The sequence below is a fragment of the Stegodyphus dumicola genome, chromosome 3 (genome assembly GCF_044657685.1).
Source record: "Stegodyphus dumicola isolate Sdum_Otavi_A_Nest chromosome 3, ASM4465768v1".
In the NCBI taxonomy this organism is placed as follows: Eukaryota; Metazoa; Arthropoda; class Arachnida; order Araneae; family Eresidae; genus Stegodyphus; species Stegodyphus dumicola.
Window position 1 is genome coordinate 63,002,797 of NC_140770.1, and position 18,276 is coordinate 63,021,072.

General features: G+C 31.4%; 1 protein-coding gene across 2 annotated transcripts in view; it reads left to right on the forward strand.

Moving 5' to 3' along the window:
• The window catches only part of LOC118191483 (syntaxin-like), a 66,623-nt gene that overhangs the window by 18,857 nt on the left and 29,490 nt on the right, over positions 1 to 18,276 (forward strand). For both annotated transcript variants that reach the window (XM_035362286.2, XM_035362287.2), the window contains exons 3-4: positions 3,176 to 3,275; positions 17,360 to 17,434. In XM_035362286.2, the coding sequence (XP_035218177.1) occupies positions 3,176 to 3,275; positions 17,360 to 17,434 (175 nt within the window). The remainder of the gene's footprint in view (positions 1 to 3,175; positions 3,276 to 17,359; positions 17,435 to 18,276) is intronic.

The following is an 18,276-nucleotide window of genomic DNA, read 5'->3' on the forward strand; positions in this document are numbered from 1 at the left end:
TTTTCAGTAATGAATCGGGTTTTAAATGTCATCAAATTCGTATGTGTCATATTTAGGTTATAGTGAAAAATTTCATATAAATTAAGACAATTACATGCCCTATATTTTACACTACAATGAACTATGTAATAATTTCAACTGCAGCTTCATCACATTAAAAGATTGTTACTTAAAAATACGTTGGATTTGGCAAGAAGTCGCCAAATGTGTAGCGAATTGAAGGAATTGAATTTCTGTGGTCAGTTTGGTGTGTATAGATAACTTGGAGAACTGGTGTAAAGGCATGAAAAGGTCGTTCTAGCCTTGTATATGTTCTCAGGTTAGCTTGTCGTGAAGTAAAGTCTCGTGTCAGCCAAAATAGAATCAGATCATAGTAGTCAGATCGTATGAATTATACCAAAGGCTCGTTGTCAAAAGAAGGATAATGCACACAATGCCGAGCGAAAATTTGTATGAATGATGAATGAAATGAAAAATAAATATAAGTTTTATATGTCACCCCCCCAAAGAAATTGCGGTAAATTAAAAGAAAAACGTATATTTGTACCATCATTCAAAAGTAGGAAAATGCAAGGCCCGAATCCGTAATACAAACCTCTAGTAAAAGTTGAATCTTTTACCTGAGCATGTTACCTCCATGCTACGATACCTTGTAAGTAAGGATCGTTTTCACACTTCACCTTCAGGAAACTAAAGAAGCATCTGGGCTACTGTGAAACTAGCCATAATATTTTCTGTAAATATTTTTTAAAAGATACCAATTCTATTACAACACCACTCTGGTGACACTTGAATCCAAAATCTTTAACTCAAGAAGCCAACGTTTTATCCACTAAATAACAAGAGCAACCTTATATTGATGTAGATATATTTTAAGAAAAATTCAGAATCTGGGATTTCAAAATCCATCACTATTTTCTTGCAACAATCTATTGCTTTGGATTATTCTGTAAAAATTATCAACCATATATCATTTATGGTTGATTATTAAAGTTTATTACTACTAATAAACTTGATTTTCCTTTAAATAATTTATAAAGCTATTTATTCTATTAGCATATACATTTTTTTAAATTTAATCTGAAATTTTTATTAATATTAGTCTATTTGGCTTTTTTTTCCATCAAGAAGAATTTTTGAAAGTATAATGAATCATGGTATAAACATCATGATATAAAAATCATGGTATAAACTGGACGTTTGAAATGAGATGCCTGAAACTGACGCATCAATTGTAAAAAAGTTAAAGTTGAGTCAACTCATGCGGTCTCTGGCCATCTGGCAAATGCCGCTTTTGAACTCGCTTCTGTACGCATGACCGTGTTGGTGTGAACGCAGCTTAAAGAAATACAATTAGTCATTTTACTTATACTAACCCCAAAGGTCATCTTTAACAAGTCATCTTCCATGAGAAATGTCTGTCATTAATGTAAATTCTCAGGGGGAAAAAAATCTTTAGGGGATTTTTCTCTAGGGCATGATACAAATTTAATCATTTCAAATTCTAACCATTGGAAATATCAGTGCTTTAGTAGTCAGAATAGAATTTAAAAAAAAATGAAAGCTTTCGGATTTTATGTTATGCCTGAACAGGTGCCTTTTTTCATTTACAAACGCGTACATGTTTCAAGAGCATTTGGGCTAATGCCACATTGTGCTAAAAATATTTAAAAACAACATATCTTTAGAATTTCCTGTAGATGGTCTCATACACTGGAGATAAAAATGTTGTATTACCTACAGTATTCCCATTGCTGACTTTGAAATTGTTGAGTTTTTTTTTTTTATCAAAATTTGTTTAAGTTTTACAAAACATGAACTAGACAATAAAACAAATAATTAAAATCTCTAAATCTTTGCAGTACCATATTTTCAACAAATATATAATTGAAATATATTCATGGGCCACATAAGATTGCTTTGGGCCTCAAGTTTGAGATTACTGCTCTAAACACTCACATCATCATCCATTTTCAGGTAGTGGACTTTGGAAAGTTTATTATGGCAAAGTTCCATATATTTCTGTATATAAGCCGATCCACATATTAGCCAAGATTAAGTTTTTTCTTCAAAAATTTATTCATAATTCATAACTCTGTATAAGTTGAAAGGGTTAAAAAACCCATAATGTTCAAGCATGTCTCCATGAGGACAAAAATGTTGCTAAGCAGACAAAATGGGGTATTTCCAATCAAATTGCTGTAAAGTAAAACATCAATTGCTAACAACAAAAATTTTAACTCTGGTATCCCTATCTGAAGCTGGCATATTTATTTACTTCATTTGCTGTTCTGTATGCAATCTGTGGTTTCTGTGATAGTTTTATTTTCTGTGCCATTTCATTTTTCCCCTTTGAAAGATGAGTGGGAGGAAAAATTCATACAAATTTCAAACTACAAATCATCGCACTTGTCAAAAATTCTAACAATAGTATGGCTGCTCAACATTTCTTTGTAAATGAAAAACGAGTATGAGAGTTGAGAATGTCAAATACAAATTCTTTCAACATCAGATCTTTCATTACGACAATAGTGCAACAAACCACCGTTATAAACAATTCATTTTCATAAAATGTGTAAGTCATTTAATTTAAGTGTGTTATTTAGCGATTCATCACTTGTGTCTGGCTAATGGAAAAGTACCTACATTTTTTGCAACATTATCAGATGTGTTTACAAGGTGACCTCATAATTTAGCTTTAGAAAAAGTTAAAAAAATTCTTGCCTTATACACGGAATTATATTATAAAAGCAGTAAGAGCTCTGGTTCAAATTAAAGGAAGATGTTAAAATATTACTAATGTTAGCAGCATGGTGCTTTCTAGACAAATTTAGTTCTATGAAAATTTAATATGTTGATGTAAACAAGCATAAAATAATTTCAGTGTGTTAGCCCCAACAATAAATTTTAATATTAGAAAACAACATCTACTCTAAAAAATCAGCTCTTATGATAATAAATTAATGCTATTAGTTCTTCTCGTAATTCAGTTAGATGGTTTTGATATTACAAAGAATATCTTTGAACTCTAAGTGGGGTTCATATTTATTATATAAAAGGTTAAAAGATCTTTATGGTATCTAAAAATCAGTGCTTGGATTTCTTTAAATTAGTAAGATATATATTTTTGCATATTCCTTTTCAGAACATATTATTAATTACGAATTATTTTCAGGTGGAATCAATAGCACAGAACCTTGACAAAATTGTTGCTACTGTCGAAGAAGTAAAAAAGAAACATAGTTTTATACTGTCAGCACCGTCTACGGATGAAAGTAAGGTTTTTGATTTTATTAGTCTTTATTATCATGAACTATATTTGGCATTACTTTATCTCATTTACAGTACTGGTATCCCTCCTATAATGAAACAGATAGGTTCACAGTAAAATTATGTTGTATGAGAGTATAAACAAATACAAAATAGTGGGATGCGTTCTTAAAACTTTTAAAAACAAAATACTTTTTTTAATGGTTCTCACTGTTGACTCATTTAAATTTAAGCTTTTTGGAATATGAGGTGCCTTTTCTCTTTTTAGCAAACAATTCAAAATTTATATATTAATCTCCAAAGAAATAAATTTTCTTTTAAAAGTTATTTTCTTATTTTCAATCATAGTTTAGGATTGAAATATAATTTCATAATAGTTACTTCTATAAACAACCAAGCAAATTAGTAACACATACCCAAAAATTTTTTATAAAGTTTCTTCCAAAGTCATAATGTAATTTATACAATCTAGTAATTGAACACTTGGAGCACAAAATGCATACTGTGTACGTGATGGGCATTACTCAATTTCAAAAAAATTTCGGTGAGGGAACACAGAATTTATTTTATTTTTTTGTGTATAAATAAATAGGTTGTTATTGTTATTACATATGATGGCTTAATACATAACTTAATTATCTGAATGTTTAAAATAAAAACTGTGTTATCGAAATATATATACACATACACACACACACACACACATTATATATATATATATATATATACAGTCAAAAGTCTTTAATCCGGACTCGTTGGGACTTCGGCGATTCCAGATTTTCTGTTTTTCCGGATTATAGATCATCAGTTTAAATCTGCTAAGATGGCAAGCAGAAATTATAAAATTAAAAATATAAAACCATAATTTATGAAATAAAGAGCAGTTATGATCTAAAGGGTATCAAAATTTACAAAAAAAAAAAAAAAAAAAAAAAAAAAAAAAAGAAGAAGAAGAAGCTTAATACTTATTTGTTTACTTTATTAAACATTTCTTTCAACGCACACATGCATAAAGCATACATTACGCATAGTCGAAATTAGAAAATTGCAACCAGAAAACTATTTGATGTGTATTCGTGATATTTATGAGGATAATGATGAGGAATTTGATTTAAATCATATCAAAGACAGAGTACATCAAGATGAAATAGTACATTTAGTAAGAAATTATAAGCTGAATAAAATAAAAACATCTGCTCTGAAGATAAGGATAATGCAGACAGATCAACTTCCAGTTCATTGCGTGCCGCGATGTTCCCCCCATTCTCCCGCAAAGCAGCGTGAAATTAATAAACAGATTTCGAAATGGTTAGAGAGACAAAGGATATGCCTTTATCCATTTTTTGCAGCAATTCCACTTTTTGTTTGATGGACATCTAAACATGCTTTCGCTTTGTAGATCCTTTGGCAGCTCCATAATCGGAAATTCTTTTTGACATAATCGAAAGTTCAAGCTTACTTTTATAAAATTATTGTAACAATCTGCAAAAAATAATAAGCCGGATCCAATTCAAAAAGTAAGGAACAACGCAATCTGCAACATTAATTGAAATAGATAATTTTAGCTTAGCTTATACCGTCTGTTATACATTAAACGCACATGCGTAAACGTTTTATGCACATGTGTCAAGGTATTATGCGCACGTTGATGCATGGGCAGAAAGTTTGTGGCTTTGAGGTCTGGATTATGGATCATTCCGGATTATGGACATCCGGATTAAAGACTTTTGACTGTATATATATGTGTGTGTCATGATTTAATGCGTATGCGGAATTGGCTGGCAGTCATCATGGCCAGAGTTGAAAGCGTTAAATATAAATTGTTATTATGTAACTTTGGTTCACCAGTAAATGGCAGTAGTGTTAATTTGTAAAATAATAATAATAATAATAATAATAATAATGTCAAAATTACGTATATGTTTCAGTTTGTTTTTGGTGTTCGTCAATAAATGTTATGTGGAATAACGCTCTCTGTTTATTACTTTAAATTTGCTTTAGTCTGATTTATTAGAGACTTGCATATATTTTGTTTAGTGTGCCTCCTTCCCAGCATTATTACGAACCAGAATAATTGACAGACTGAATATTTCGAAAATGGAATCCGTTCTTGAAAATTTTAAAAAGAAAAGATCGGTTGTAAAGCAATTAACTATGAAACAGTAAGTCGAAATGAAGTTAGCAAATAATATTCTGTTAAACGAAAAAATTGAAATAATTGATGATTTATATGAACAGTTAATTCTGAAAATCAACGAACTGAAAAGTTTAGATACAGAAATCAAAACAAAATTAGATGGAAAATGAAGTTACACTAAGTCAAGAATATTGGGATGAAACTCTTATTGAAAATGGAGTTACGCTAAGTCAAGAATATTTGGATAAACTGTTATATGGAGAGGAAGAATGCAACGATTTTTGAAAAAGAATTTGGAATTTTCTAGAACAGCAATTCATCAGAACAAAACAGCGAATGTTGCACCTACAGATGAAACGAAAATACTTACTTACCGGTAATGCTTTAACTGCAATTTCCGGTTTCACTTTAAGTGAACAGAATTACGGTTCCGCAATAGAAATTCTGAAAGAATGTTTCAGAAGACATTATGTTGTGATCACTTTGCATATGAATAAATTATTATCTCTTGAACCAGTGGGGGAACATTTCAAATGTTAAAGCACTGCATAAGCTGTATGATGAATGCGGAATCAACACTCGAAGTTTAGAATCATCAAATGTTACTTTTAGAAGTTATGGAAATATTCTCTGTCCTATCATTTTGCAAAAATTTCCAGATGAATTCCAGAGGAGCCATTATGTTTCTGTTTTAATCGGCTCAGGCATTATGTGGAAAATAGCAAGCAAAGAAATAAAAAAGATAAACAGAAATGCTGTAGGGATGAAAACCTTGTTTGGGTGGTGTATACGGGGCAAATTTTCTTCATCATACTTTCAAATCCATGATGTGTGTTTAAACGTAAGTGTAGAAGAGAAACTTCTAGAAAGCGTTGAATCATTTTGGGATATTGAATCTATAGGAATTAAAAATATTTCTGATGAAGAACAAAATCAAATGGCCTTACGGATATTTAAAAACTCGATTACAAAAAAGGGTGATGCGTACGAAGTTAGACTTCTGTGGAAAGATGAGAATGTGCCTTTAAGTGACAATTTAAGAATGCTGAAAGATGATTTTTAAAATTGATTGGACAATTTAAATCAATTATTTTATGCACAATATAAAGACGTTATTGACAGTCAGTTTAAGGAAGAAATTATAGAAAAGGTCGATCCTGGTACTCCATCCGGGAAAGGAACTTATTATATTCCTCACCATGCTGTCATCCCTAATGATCATAATTCAACAAAACTTCAATTATTTATGATGCTTCTTCAAAGGAAAAAATCAGGAATTTCTAAATGTTAATTTACTTCAAGGTCCAAATCTTCTTCTGGAACTGAAAGTTTTGATAAATTTTCAACTTCATTGAATTGCATTTATGTCAGATATTCAAAAGGCATTTTTTGCAAATTTCTGTTGTTCCTGAAGATTTTTGTGGATTGATGAGAATCAAGTTTGAGCAACCCGAGAATTCAAGTTTATTGGATGTGCCATGTAATTTTTTGAGCAAAATCAATCCATTTTTGCTGAGCACTTTCATTAAGCATCATTTAAAGAAATTTGAAAACATCTGTCCCAGAACTGTAGAAATGTTAGAAAACTTCATGTATGTTGACGATTTTATTTGTGGATCAGATATGGAGAAGCCAATGATATAATGAAAAAGTCATCAATCACTCTGACCAAATGGAATTCAAATTCGAATTCTTTAAAGAACCAGTACAAATCAAGTAACAACTTTGTTAACTTTAAATTCCCTGACTTTAATTCCCCTTCAAAGATTCTTTGACTTCAATGGGATGCTAAGACTGTCAAATGACCAAACAAAACATTGTGTTTTGAAAGCCACTTCAAAAAACTTCGTCCCTGTTGGGGTTCTTACTTCATATGTGATTCAAGCAAAAGTTCTGTTTCAAGATTTATGGCTAAAAAGCATTGATTGGGATGAAATTATCCTATCAGAATTGCAAGACAAGTGAAACAAATGGTATAGACAACTATGTGATCTACCCAATATCCAGATATCTTGGTGGTATTTTCGTGATGTTGATGAAACACTGGAACTGCATTGTTTCTGTGTATTCTGGAGTAAGTTTCGTGATAGTCATGAGCAGAGTGGCTCCCCAGAAAAAATTATCTTTACCAATACCCGAACTCATGTCAGCAGTGTTAGGTGCAAAACTTGTAACTACAGTCTGCAGCGCCAGATTTAGCATTTTTCCTATGCGGGGCAAAAACTTAAAGCTGCCACCCTCACCTGTCTTCCTTTAAGTCTAACAAATTTTAATTTTTTAAATAAACCTAGAAATAGATAGGGTTTGAGATAAAATATAAAATCCATTTTATAATAAGAAATTATTCATATGCCATTTTTGTTATAAAAAAATATCCGTAACAAATGGTTTAGTTTCTTTACTTATGGCAAAGCATAAGAGAGCTACTGCCTAAGAGGAGAGATGTCTTTGCTGAGGACTTTCTAAGAGTAATTGGCTCAAATGCAAGTTATGCACGAGTGAAACGATGGAAATACCCATGCAGCCAGCTAATTTGCTTGATTCTAACCCCCCAGCCAAACTATCACTTCAGACTTTACCTCTCAGCCGCTGGTGGCTTGACATACATACCAAAAGTTACATAATTAAAAATCTGTGCGAACCCTCCTAACGCAGTTGCTTCTCCCGTGCACTAAAATAATCAAATTTACATTTTCCCTGAAATAGGGATTTTTTTCAATATTTGCAACAATACGTACTCATGCTAATAAATGATACTACAGTCAAAAGTCGTTAATTCGGACACCCATAATCCGGAATGATCTATAAGCCGGACCTCAAAGCTACAAACTTTCTGCACATGCGTCGCGTTCACGCACGCGCACAGGTGTTTACGAGAGCGCATAAGACCCTTACAGCTGCGAATATGTTTGTGCTCATGCGCGTTTAATGTGTAACGGAGTTATACGCTAAGCTAAAGTTATCTAATTCAGTTAATGTTGCAGATTGCGTTGTTCCTTAATCTTCGAATTGGATCCGGCTTATTATTTTTTGCAGACTGTTAGAGCAATTTTATAAAAGTAAGCTTGAACTTTCGATTATGTCAAATAGAATTTCCGATATATATTTACTACAAAGCGAAAGTATGTTTTGAAATCCGAAATCTGTTTATTAATTTCACGCTGCTCTGCGGCAGAGGGGGGGGGCAGAAACGTCATTATTAGATTATGATAGATTAGAAAGATTATGTCAAATAGAATTTCCGATATATATTTACTAATATGTAATTTGTATCTACAAAGCGAAAGTATGTTTTGAAATCTGAAATCTGTTTATCAATTTCACGCTGCGGATTGGAAGGTGATCTGTCAGCACTATCCTTATCTTCAGAGCAGATGTTTTTATTTTATTTGGTTTATAATTCCGTACTAAGTGTAGTATTTCATCTCGATATACTCCGTCTTTGATATGATTTAAATCAAGTTCCTCGTCATTATAATTTGCTTCCGATAGTGAAGAAAGTGACCCAGAGGTTATTGAAAACGAAAACATTTCGATTGACAAATTAGTCGGTATTCTCAACACAGCAATTATAGGACTTGAACAGCGGAACTTTGTAACTAAACAAGAAATTATGTCTGTTTAATAGAATTAAAGAGAAAGTATTATCACATGAAACGAAGCAACTTACATTGAAGGAAATGTTTAATAAAGTAAACAAATAAATATTAAGCTTTTTCTTTTTGTAAATTTTGATACCCTTTAGATCATAATTGTTCTTTATTTCATAAATTACCATTTCATATTTTTAATTTTGTAATTTCTGCATGCCATCTTACCAGATTTAAACTGATGATCTATAATCCGGAAAAATCAATAATCCGGAATCGCCAAAGTCCCGACAAGTCCGGATTAACGACTTTTGACTGTAATAGAAAGAATTCAGTGCCAAATATTAAAATAGTTCAGCACAGTACAAAAAAAGAGAATCACACCGTACTAAATTATAAAAAAAATCATTTAAACACATATAAGCATATTACAAATCACTAATGCAATGAATTGAATAATTTATTCCAATTTCTCCATACTAACAACAACTTTAACCTAGCACCTTAAAAATTCATTTCATAATATAACAACGCCTTCATGTAGGCTACTCAAGAACTCTACTATCTTCCTTAGAAAGCCCAATAACATAATAAATATTTACGTAGTCACAGAAAAGACTATTTTTATACTGTAATAATCAAATTTACATTGTCTATGAAATACGCAGTTTTGCTATATTTGCAACAAAACTAGCCAGACCAATGGAAAATGATTCAGTACTAAATACTAAAGCAGTTCAGCATAGTACAAAAAATAGAAATGACATCTTACTAATTAATATCTTAATATATACAAGTTACAAATAATGAATGAAGTCGATTCATTAATTAATACACCAATTTTTCTAAATTAACAGGAATTTTAACCTGGCACTTTAAATAAATGTTTACACATTCACAAAAAATTCTATTTTTGCACTGTAATAATCAAATTTACGTTTTCTCTAAATATGCAGTTTTGCAATATTTGCAACAATAACTAGCCATACTAATGGAATGTAATTCAGTACTAAATACTAAAGCAGTTCAGCATAATACGAAAAATAGAAGCAGCATATTACTAATAATAGCTTAAACGAATATATACAAGTTACAAATAATTAACGCAATGAATAATTAAATTCCTTTTTTTCTTTCAATAACATATTTAAGTAAGTCCTAACATTCAATCAAATATGCACTGGTAATAAAAATAATCTTTAGTTACAAACAACAGATTACATAAGTTGGGACAGTAAAGATGAGCTGATTAATTACATACCTAACTTTCATTAGCTATGCATAACAACAATACGGGCTACTGCTGAAAGGAAAAGGTTAATATTTGTATTTCTTTTCAAAATTCTTATTTCATTGTTAATTTTAAGTTCTTACCCAAATCTCTTAAAATATTACGGGATTAAAATTTTACTCTGCGAGCCTTTTATTCTGCAAATAAATCTAAGGCATCGTCATAAGTAAACTTGATGTACTGTTTAATTTTTGATTGCCAGAATTGCGAGACTTGATTAATGCTCCTGGCTCATCACAGATAGTTTTTAATAAATTTTAATTTGCTAAAACTTTGCTTACAGCTTGCGGATGTAGTTGGAAGCATAAAGTAAATCTGCAGGAGAGTACAAATATTGTAAAAGGTATCCTGAAAATCATAGATGTAGATCTGCTGCAAGAGATAAAAAGCTTTAGCCTTTATATCGACAAATAACACTGGAGCTTTAAAAACGGCAAGTTCCTGGCAGAACTGAAATGCATTTAGATCTCGATCATATTTTCATGCAAGATCTGCTCCACTCTTTTGCAATTCTTAAGTTGACATATTCAATATTTCACGACCATTGAGAAACACAAAATTTTAATTTATGCACGATATTTAGTGTTGTAGCTCTGTTTATCCACGTTTTAACTTCTGATAAGATTCGATCAAATACAATTTTCATTGCATTAGAAAATAGCTGAACAGGATGAAGTGTTTGTAATTCGTCCTCGCACAATTCATCAAATTGCTTTTTGCACTTTAGAATTTGTTTATTTGTTAGAATAGGTTAAACCTCACTTTTTTTGGCAGCTGCTTTAGATTCTTCTATTCAATATTCCAAAGGAATTTCTCTCATTTTTTGTGAAGTTTTTGGTCAGACCTTCCATTAATGCGACGGAACGTACAAGAATAATATCTTTCTTTTGAATTTCAATATTTATTCGGTTGATTTCTCGAAGAATATTAGCCCAAATTGTCAGGTTGATAATAAATTCAAAATTTTTTACATTATGTACTTTTGATTCAGCACTAAGAGAAAAATAATTAATTTCTTTCAAGGATTTTACTACTTCTGGTAAATTTGTTAGAAGGGCTTTCACAGCCACATATTTTGCCAACCATCTCATCTGGCTGCTTCCTTTTAAGTTGGTTTTTGTACATCTTTTCATAATATCCCATCGAATAGTGGATCCGACAAAAAAGCTAAATATCTTCTGAATAATTCCAAATAAGTTAGCTGCTTCAGGGCAAGATGAGGCAAAATGCACACCGACAATATTCAAAGTGTGAGCCAAACATGTTTTCACCATTATATCAGTAATTTCATTTTGAATTATCTTTGTTAAATATGAGACTTGTCCCTTTTTAGGTGTTCAAACTGGTACTTAAAGAGTTGAGTTATGTTTGGTTAGCATAGGCAATAAATTCAAAAAATTGCCTTGATTAGGCCGAGGACACTTTGTGAGCACAGTGCTAGGGGTTTCATCAGACCCACGAAAAGAAAGACAGTTTGTTGAAAGATACATTACAGCATCCATAACTATCTAAGGATCTCTCTCCATTCTCGATGAAGCAGGTTGTTCTCTCAGTTGTTGAAATGTAGTCTGTTTCAGAAATGTAGTCTGTTTGAGAGAGATGAAGATTCTTTATCTTGGTCATGCAAATTGCTAGCATGATTCTTTTGAATCTCGGCACCATCAGAAGTTGCGGCAGGGTCTGATGGTTCGTCGTTTTCGTGAAGCTATTGTTTTCATTTTAGCTGCAATTTGTTTTCTCTATTCGGTCCTATCTTTTGCTCTTTTTCTATATTCTGCCCCTGAGAAGTTTTTCTAGACGTTTCTGTGATTTCTTTACCCTAAATAATATACGGTAAAACTTGCCTTAATAAGAAAAGCTAAAAATTAACGTTAAATATACTCAACAGTCTTAGGGCCGCATCGGGGATGAGCACGCTAAATATGGTGAAATATGGTGAGGAATACTAGAAGCAGGCATATTAAAAGGAAATGAGAGAACAAAAAACAAACAAACAAACAAAAACTTTAAAAACTGTAAAAATAATAAATCCATTTTTAAAACAAGTTGCCGACTGGTTGCAAAAAATCAAAATGCCTTACTTCATATCTGTTGTCATTTGAATATCCCTGCCTAAAGACAGGATAACAGAGGGGCTCTAGGCGTTATTTACAGGGACCAAAGACCAAGGTGTTTACGAAGTACCTTTGTAAAAAAATTACAGGTTGGGTTGGCAGAGGGCCAGTGTTGTCTGACCTTGTCATTGATGCCTGGAGTTCCTCTACTATCCTCTCTGTAATCTTATCTTTAGAGTCATATTCTGCTGTACTTAGCTTACTTTTAACTGTTTGCTCCATCAAAAGGCTTCCGAGTAATTAATTATAAATATTCTTAAAAGAGGTTTCAAACCTGCCTTTAAAACTGCTAATGTTGTATCAAAATTTGACAAGATTCCATACACAATCCAGCGCCATGCTTGAATTTGCCGCCTGGGGAACACACCCAGGCTTGTCCCCCCTAGATCTGGGACTGACAGTCCATGTGCATTTTCTTCAAGCTAAAATTTATTTATGAACCGATTCTCTCTTTGTGCTTCACTGGATGAAGAACTCACCATGGCAATGGAAAACATTCATACAAAATCGAGTGTCGGAAATTCAAGATAAAACATCCCAGAGTATGTGGCATCATTGTACTGGATCAGACAATCTGGCCGACAAAATCACATGTGGTGGTAGAGTGAACTTGTAGTAGAACAAGTGTGGTGGCATGGACCTCCATAGCTTCATCAAGATGAAATAAATTGGCTTAAAGCAAACGAGCATTGTAACAAAGTAGACAGTGTTGAAGACAGAGTTGTGACTCAAGTTACCAGTAGTGTTCAACCTTTGCAATCTGTGTTAAAAATAGGGAACTTGGGTGACTTAGGCAAACTTTTAAGAGTCATGTCATATATATTTAGATTCACTAATAATTTCAAGTGACAGAATAAAGTGATTGGTTCTATGACCAAAAATGAAATATGTAATGCTATGTGTTATTGGATTAACTTATCACAAGGTGAGTCTTTTTTTTTTTTTTTTTTTTTTTTTTTTTGCAGAATTTAATGATGTTAAATGTAAAAAACCATTGTCTCATAATCCCAAATTGTTTGGATTAAATCCAGTAATGGATGAAAAAGGTTGTTTAAGAGTCGGAAGTAGATTAGTAAAATCATCATTAGATATCGATGAAATTCAACCTATAATATTACCAAATAATTATTTTTCTTGTTTAATTATTTTAAACTGTAATGAAAAGGTATTTCATAGTGGTGTAATTGAAACTTTAATGAAAGTAAAAGGGAAATTTTGGATTTTGAAAGCTAGACATTTTGTAAAATCTGTGTTACATTATTGTAGATTTTGTAAAAAATATAATGTTAAAACTGGACATGAGATATCGGCTCCTCTTCCTGCTGTCCTAGCAGAGAAAGCTCGACCATTTGAGGTAAATGACATAGATTTCACTGGCCCTTTGTATTTAAAAGATGGTACAAAAGTGTATATTTCATTGTTTACTTGTGCAGTGACTTGAGGAGTCTATTTAGAATTGTTATCAAATTTAAGTACAGAGTGTTTTATTCAAACATTGTGTAGATTTTTTTCATGTAGAGGTATTTGTAGAGTTATTTATTCTGATAATGCTAAGACCTTTAAAACTGCTGATCATGAATTAAAATATTTATATAAATTGTGTAAAGATGAAAAAGTTCTAAATTTCCTTGAGAAAAATGGGTTTGAATGGAAATTTATTGTGGAAGGTGCTACTTGGTGGGAGCAGATTCTGGAAAAGTTTGGTAAGATCTGTAAAAACTTGTTTAAAATGGATCTTAGGTAAAGCTTCTTTATCTTATAAAAAATTGTATACTATTTTAGTTGAAGTTGAAGCTGTTATCAATTCTAGACCTAAAACCTATGTATACAATGAACCTAATGAACCTGATCCTCTTTCGCCATCTCATTTTATAACTGGATCTAGATTAACTAGATTAACTATTTTACCTACACCTGAATCTAATTTAAAATCTACAAGATCTCAGTTGATTAAAAAAATGGAAGCATAGGCAATTCTTATTAGAGCATTTTTTGGAAAAGGTTTTATAAAGAATATTTGTTAGAATTATGATAAGTCATGTTTTCAGACTCCAAAAAATTCTCCCGCGTTTAAAAGTAATAATGTTGTACTTGAATGAGAAAATAATTTGAAATGCTGTAACTGGAAGTTAGGTAGGATTAAGGAATTAGGTTAGAGTAGAGAGAAGGGTACCCCTTGTATTATCAGCGAAGTTGTTGTTTCATTTATCATGAAGTTGTTGTTTCATTTATGGTAGCCTGAGTAGTTGAATGGAATGGAAACCCTATTATGACGTAATCGGTTGCATGGTTGTGGTAAATTCGCAAGGGCTTGTGTCTGTGTTGGTTAGGATGTATATTCCTTGTTTTGTGATTTAGACGGTAAAACAGCTGAATGTGGTAAGATTAATTTAGTAGATAGAATGTGGTGGTAAGTTTCTCTATGATTTGGAAAGAAAGGGAAAAAGAGCATTACTTCACTGGTGTGTAAATGAAGGTTTGCTTAGTAGCTATTATTAGGTGTCTTGTTTGTAGGAAGGAAATGCGTATGGTCGAACGTCAAAAATGCGTATGGTTGAATGTTGCTACAGAGGGTATTTTTGACTCTTATTTTGTGATTTATGTGGCGATGCCAGCATACAGATTCTAGTTCAGATAATTTTAGGAAGTTTTTGGAGGTTGTTAAGGATTTTTGTTTGACTGAAAACATGTTAATTTGTAAATAAGGTAAGTGGATATTTCCTTAAAACCAGAGGTAAGTGGATTTATATCTTACATATATATTAAAAAATAATCAAATGTAAGTAAGGACTATTAAGAATCCTGCACTTAGGCTGCAATGATTTAATTAAACTGAATTATAATTAAAGGAGAATACTCTTATTAAAATTCTTATATTTCAAATTAAATTAAGAAAGCTAATAAAGTAAAAGAGTTACAGTTTGAAGTCTACATAAATTCAGGTTTACAGATTCGTAAATTTTAAGTAATATTAAATAATTTTAAAATTTTAAAATGCTTAAGAAATATTTTTACAAGTATTAAATAATAAAAGTTAAATTGGCATGGAAAAATTATTTAACCAACAATGGCCAATAATAGTGGATATGAATAAAATTTTGACAAAAATTGTTAATGATAATAAAAGCCATATAAAGAAAATTACTTAAAAATGAACAACTGAAAGGAAATCAAAATAATACCAACTCTTCAGTGGAAATTAGCTTATTTCATTCTCATTCCAATCACTCAGACATCATGTTTCATCCTTGCTGTGCATATGATTCAATACTTATGTTTTGTTCTAAAAGTATTTTGGCATTTAAATAAAATTTTCCATTTCGAGTAATTTAAATTAATTTACATCATGTAGGAGAACTCTTGATATGCATATAAGTATGCAAAATTTGGGGAATTAAATTTTACATTTAATAATCTCATTTCTACTTTTGATTTGCATATTTTAACAAATATAAATAATACACTAAAAGATTTTAATGTTTGCTTCCAAAGCATTGAAAATTTGAATGTACCAGCATGGCTTATAGAACTGCTGAACTGTTATGTATCTGGTCTTAATATTATGATACAAGAAAAATTGGCTGCACTGAAAAAGGTTGCTCAAGCACAAGTCTTATTCAAAAGTACACTAAATTTCGGAATTTAAAAGTCATTTGAAAGAAATATCACAAAATAAAATGTGTTGTTGAAACCAATGTTATTGTTATCCCTTTCCTTACCTAGTAGAAGCAGGCTTAAATCAAGACAGTAATTTTTTGATGAGTGACTTGTGGTGATAATTTTGTGTGGAAAACAGGAAATTTTGATGAATGAAGGAATTTAAGAATTAAGTGAAGTGATGTTATATCAAATATTAAAAAAACTGCATCGATACTTCAAGCACTTCCATCCCATTAATTAAAACAAAATTTTTGTGTTACTAGAATCAGCGATTTTGTTTCTGAAAAGTTGATTATATTTGTAAAATGAATAATAATAATGATATGAAAAATAATAAAAGATAAATGTTATAAACCATTTCTTCAAATTTTTTATTGATATTCTTGTTTGTTACTTTTGATAAAATGTTAGGTGACTAGCCTAGCCTTTCCATTGATGGCATGCCATTGATCTTAATCTAATTCTAACAGCAAATATTTAATAGCATATTTTATGCATCGTGGTTTAAGTAGCATTTTTCAGCATTCATTCGCTAAACAATATCTGTAAACTTTGCATAAATTTATTATTGACTTGATGGTAGATTGATGTAATAATAGGTAATATGAGTGAAAATATAATTTTTGCTTTTAATTTAAAACTATCTAAACTGCCAGTTTTAACTTCTTTACCAAAAAAATTTTAGGCTCTAAAATGTTTGTATCTGTAAATAAGTTATAGTATTTGATACTGTCACCCTGTAAATATGGTGGTAGAAGAGCTGGCTGCTATATCCTTAAGCCCACTTTCTAATCCTGGATAAGGCAAGGATGTTCATAAGTGTTGTTATGGCATAAAGGCTCTTAAAATACTGTCGAGCCGAAAGTTCGTTCAAGAGGTTAGTGGCAAGGAAAAAGGGCTGTGAAATATTGGACCCATTCCTCATTCCATCAAAATAGAACTGGAGCTGGGCAAACTTATGCTGTCATCAATAAGATGCCCAAGGCCTAAGCCAATGACATATGCGACCCTTGCATCTTGGCCACTATACAATTGATAAACCTGATTTGGCCATACATTCAGATCAGAAGAGTTAGAAACAGTAAGTATGTGATACTACTGTCCTGACTTACGGACGATTTACATGTTATCTTGGACATATTTTTTCTACAGTGCAATACTTTTCATCATCATAAGTATTTTATGTGAAGTGCTATTTATTTCAGATTTTAAAAATAATTTTGGGAATTTTATTCTGCACTTATAAAAGGAATATATATTTTAACTATTCCTTTTTTTTTTTTTTTTTAATTTGCAGAAGTAAAACAAGAATTAGAAAGCCTGATGGCTGAAATCAAAACATTATCTAACTCAGTAAGAAAAAAGCTCAAAAGTAAGTTGCAATATTTTTTTTATCTAAATTTGTATTGGTAATTCATTTTATATTTTTCAACAGTATTCAGAATGTAGAGCTTGGAATCTGGTACAAGATATGAAATTCTGTAATAGAGGGACAATAGGCAATAATGGTGCAGCATTTTTATGTAACCAAATTATAGAATGAATCTAAATGCTGCATCAAAATTTATACATGTGTGGTTCAGCAGTATTTCTGCCTAGATCAACATTCACCCTAATTTAAGAGGGAGTTTATTATAATACCGAAACAAATTAATTTAATCTAGAATCTATTTAACATCCATATCAGCAACATTCAAGCTGCATCAAACAAATCAAAAACAAGTTCCAAAGTTCACGCTGTTGCCACTTGGCAATCTCAAAACAGTGCATTTCTACTAATTTTCATATTGCCATTCAGAATCAGAGAAAAAGATCTATTCAGTCGTTCATATGTGACAGTTGTCCAACATCATTTGAAAATGGAAGTGGACTGGTATTGGAGACCACTTGATGAAAGATTCAATGTGATGTTCTGACGTCCACGACTCATACTAGTCCATCCGAACCAGGAAAGATCTCCTCAACGTATGTTAGTACCCATTTCATGGGAGTCTTGTTTTTATCATTCAGCAGTACTTGTCCTACTTTGAGGTTGGATATTGGTAGATTTCGTTTTGAACGGGTGTGTAGATGGTTGAGGTTTATTGCACTTTGATTGTTCCAGAAATTAGCTTTAAGTTTCTAAATTAAAGTCCATTTAGAAGGACAAAGTATTTACTGTTTCATTTGATAATGGTATCGACAAAAGTGGAGGTCATATTAAGAAATGACCTG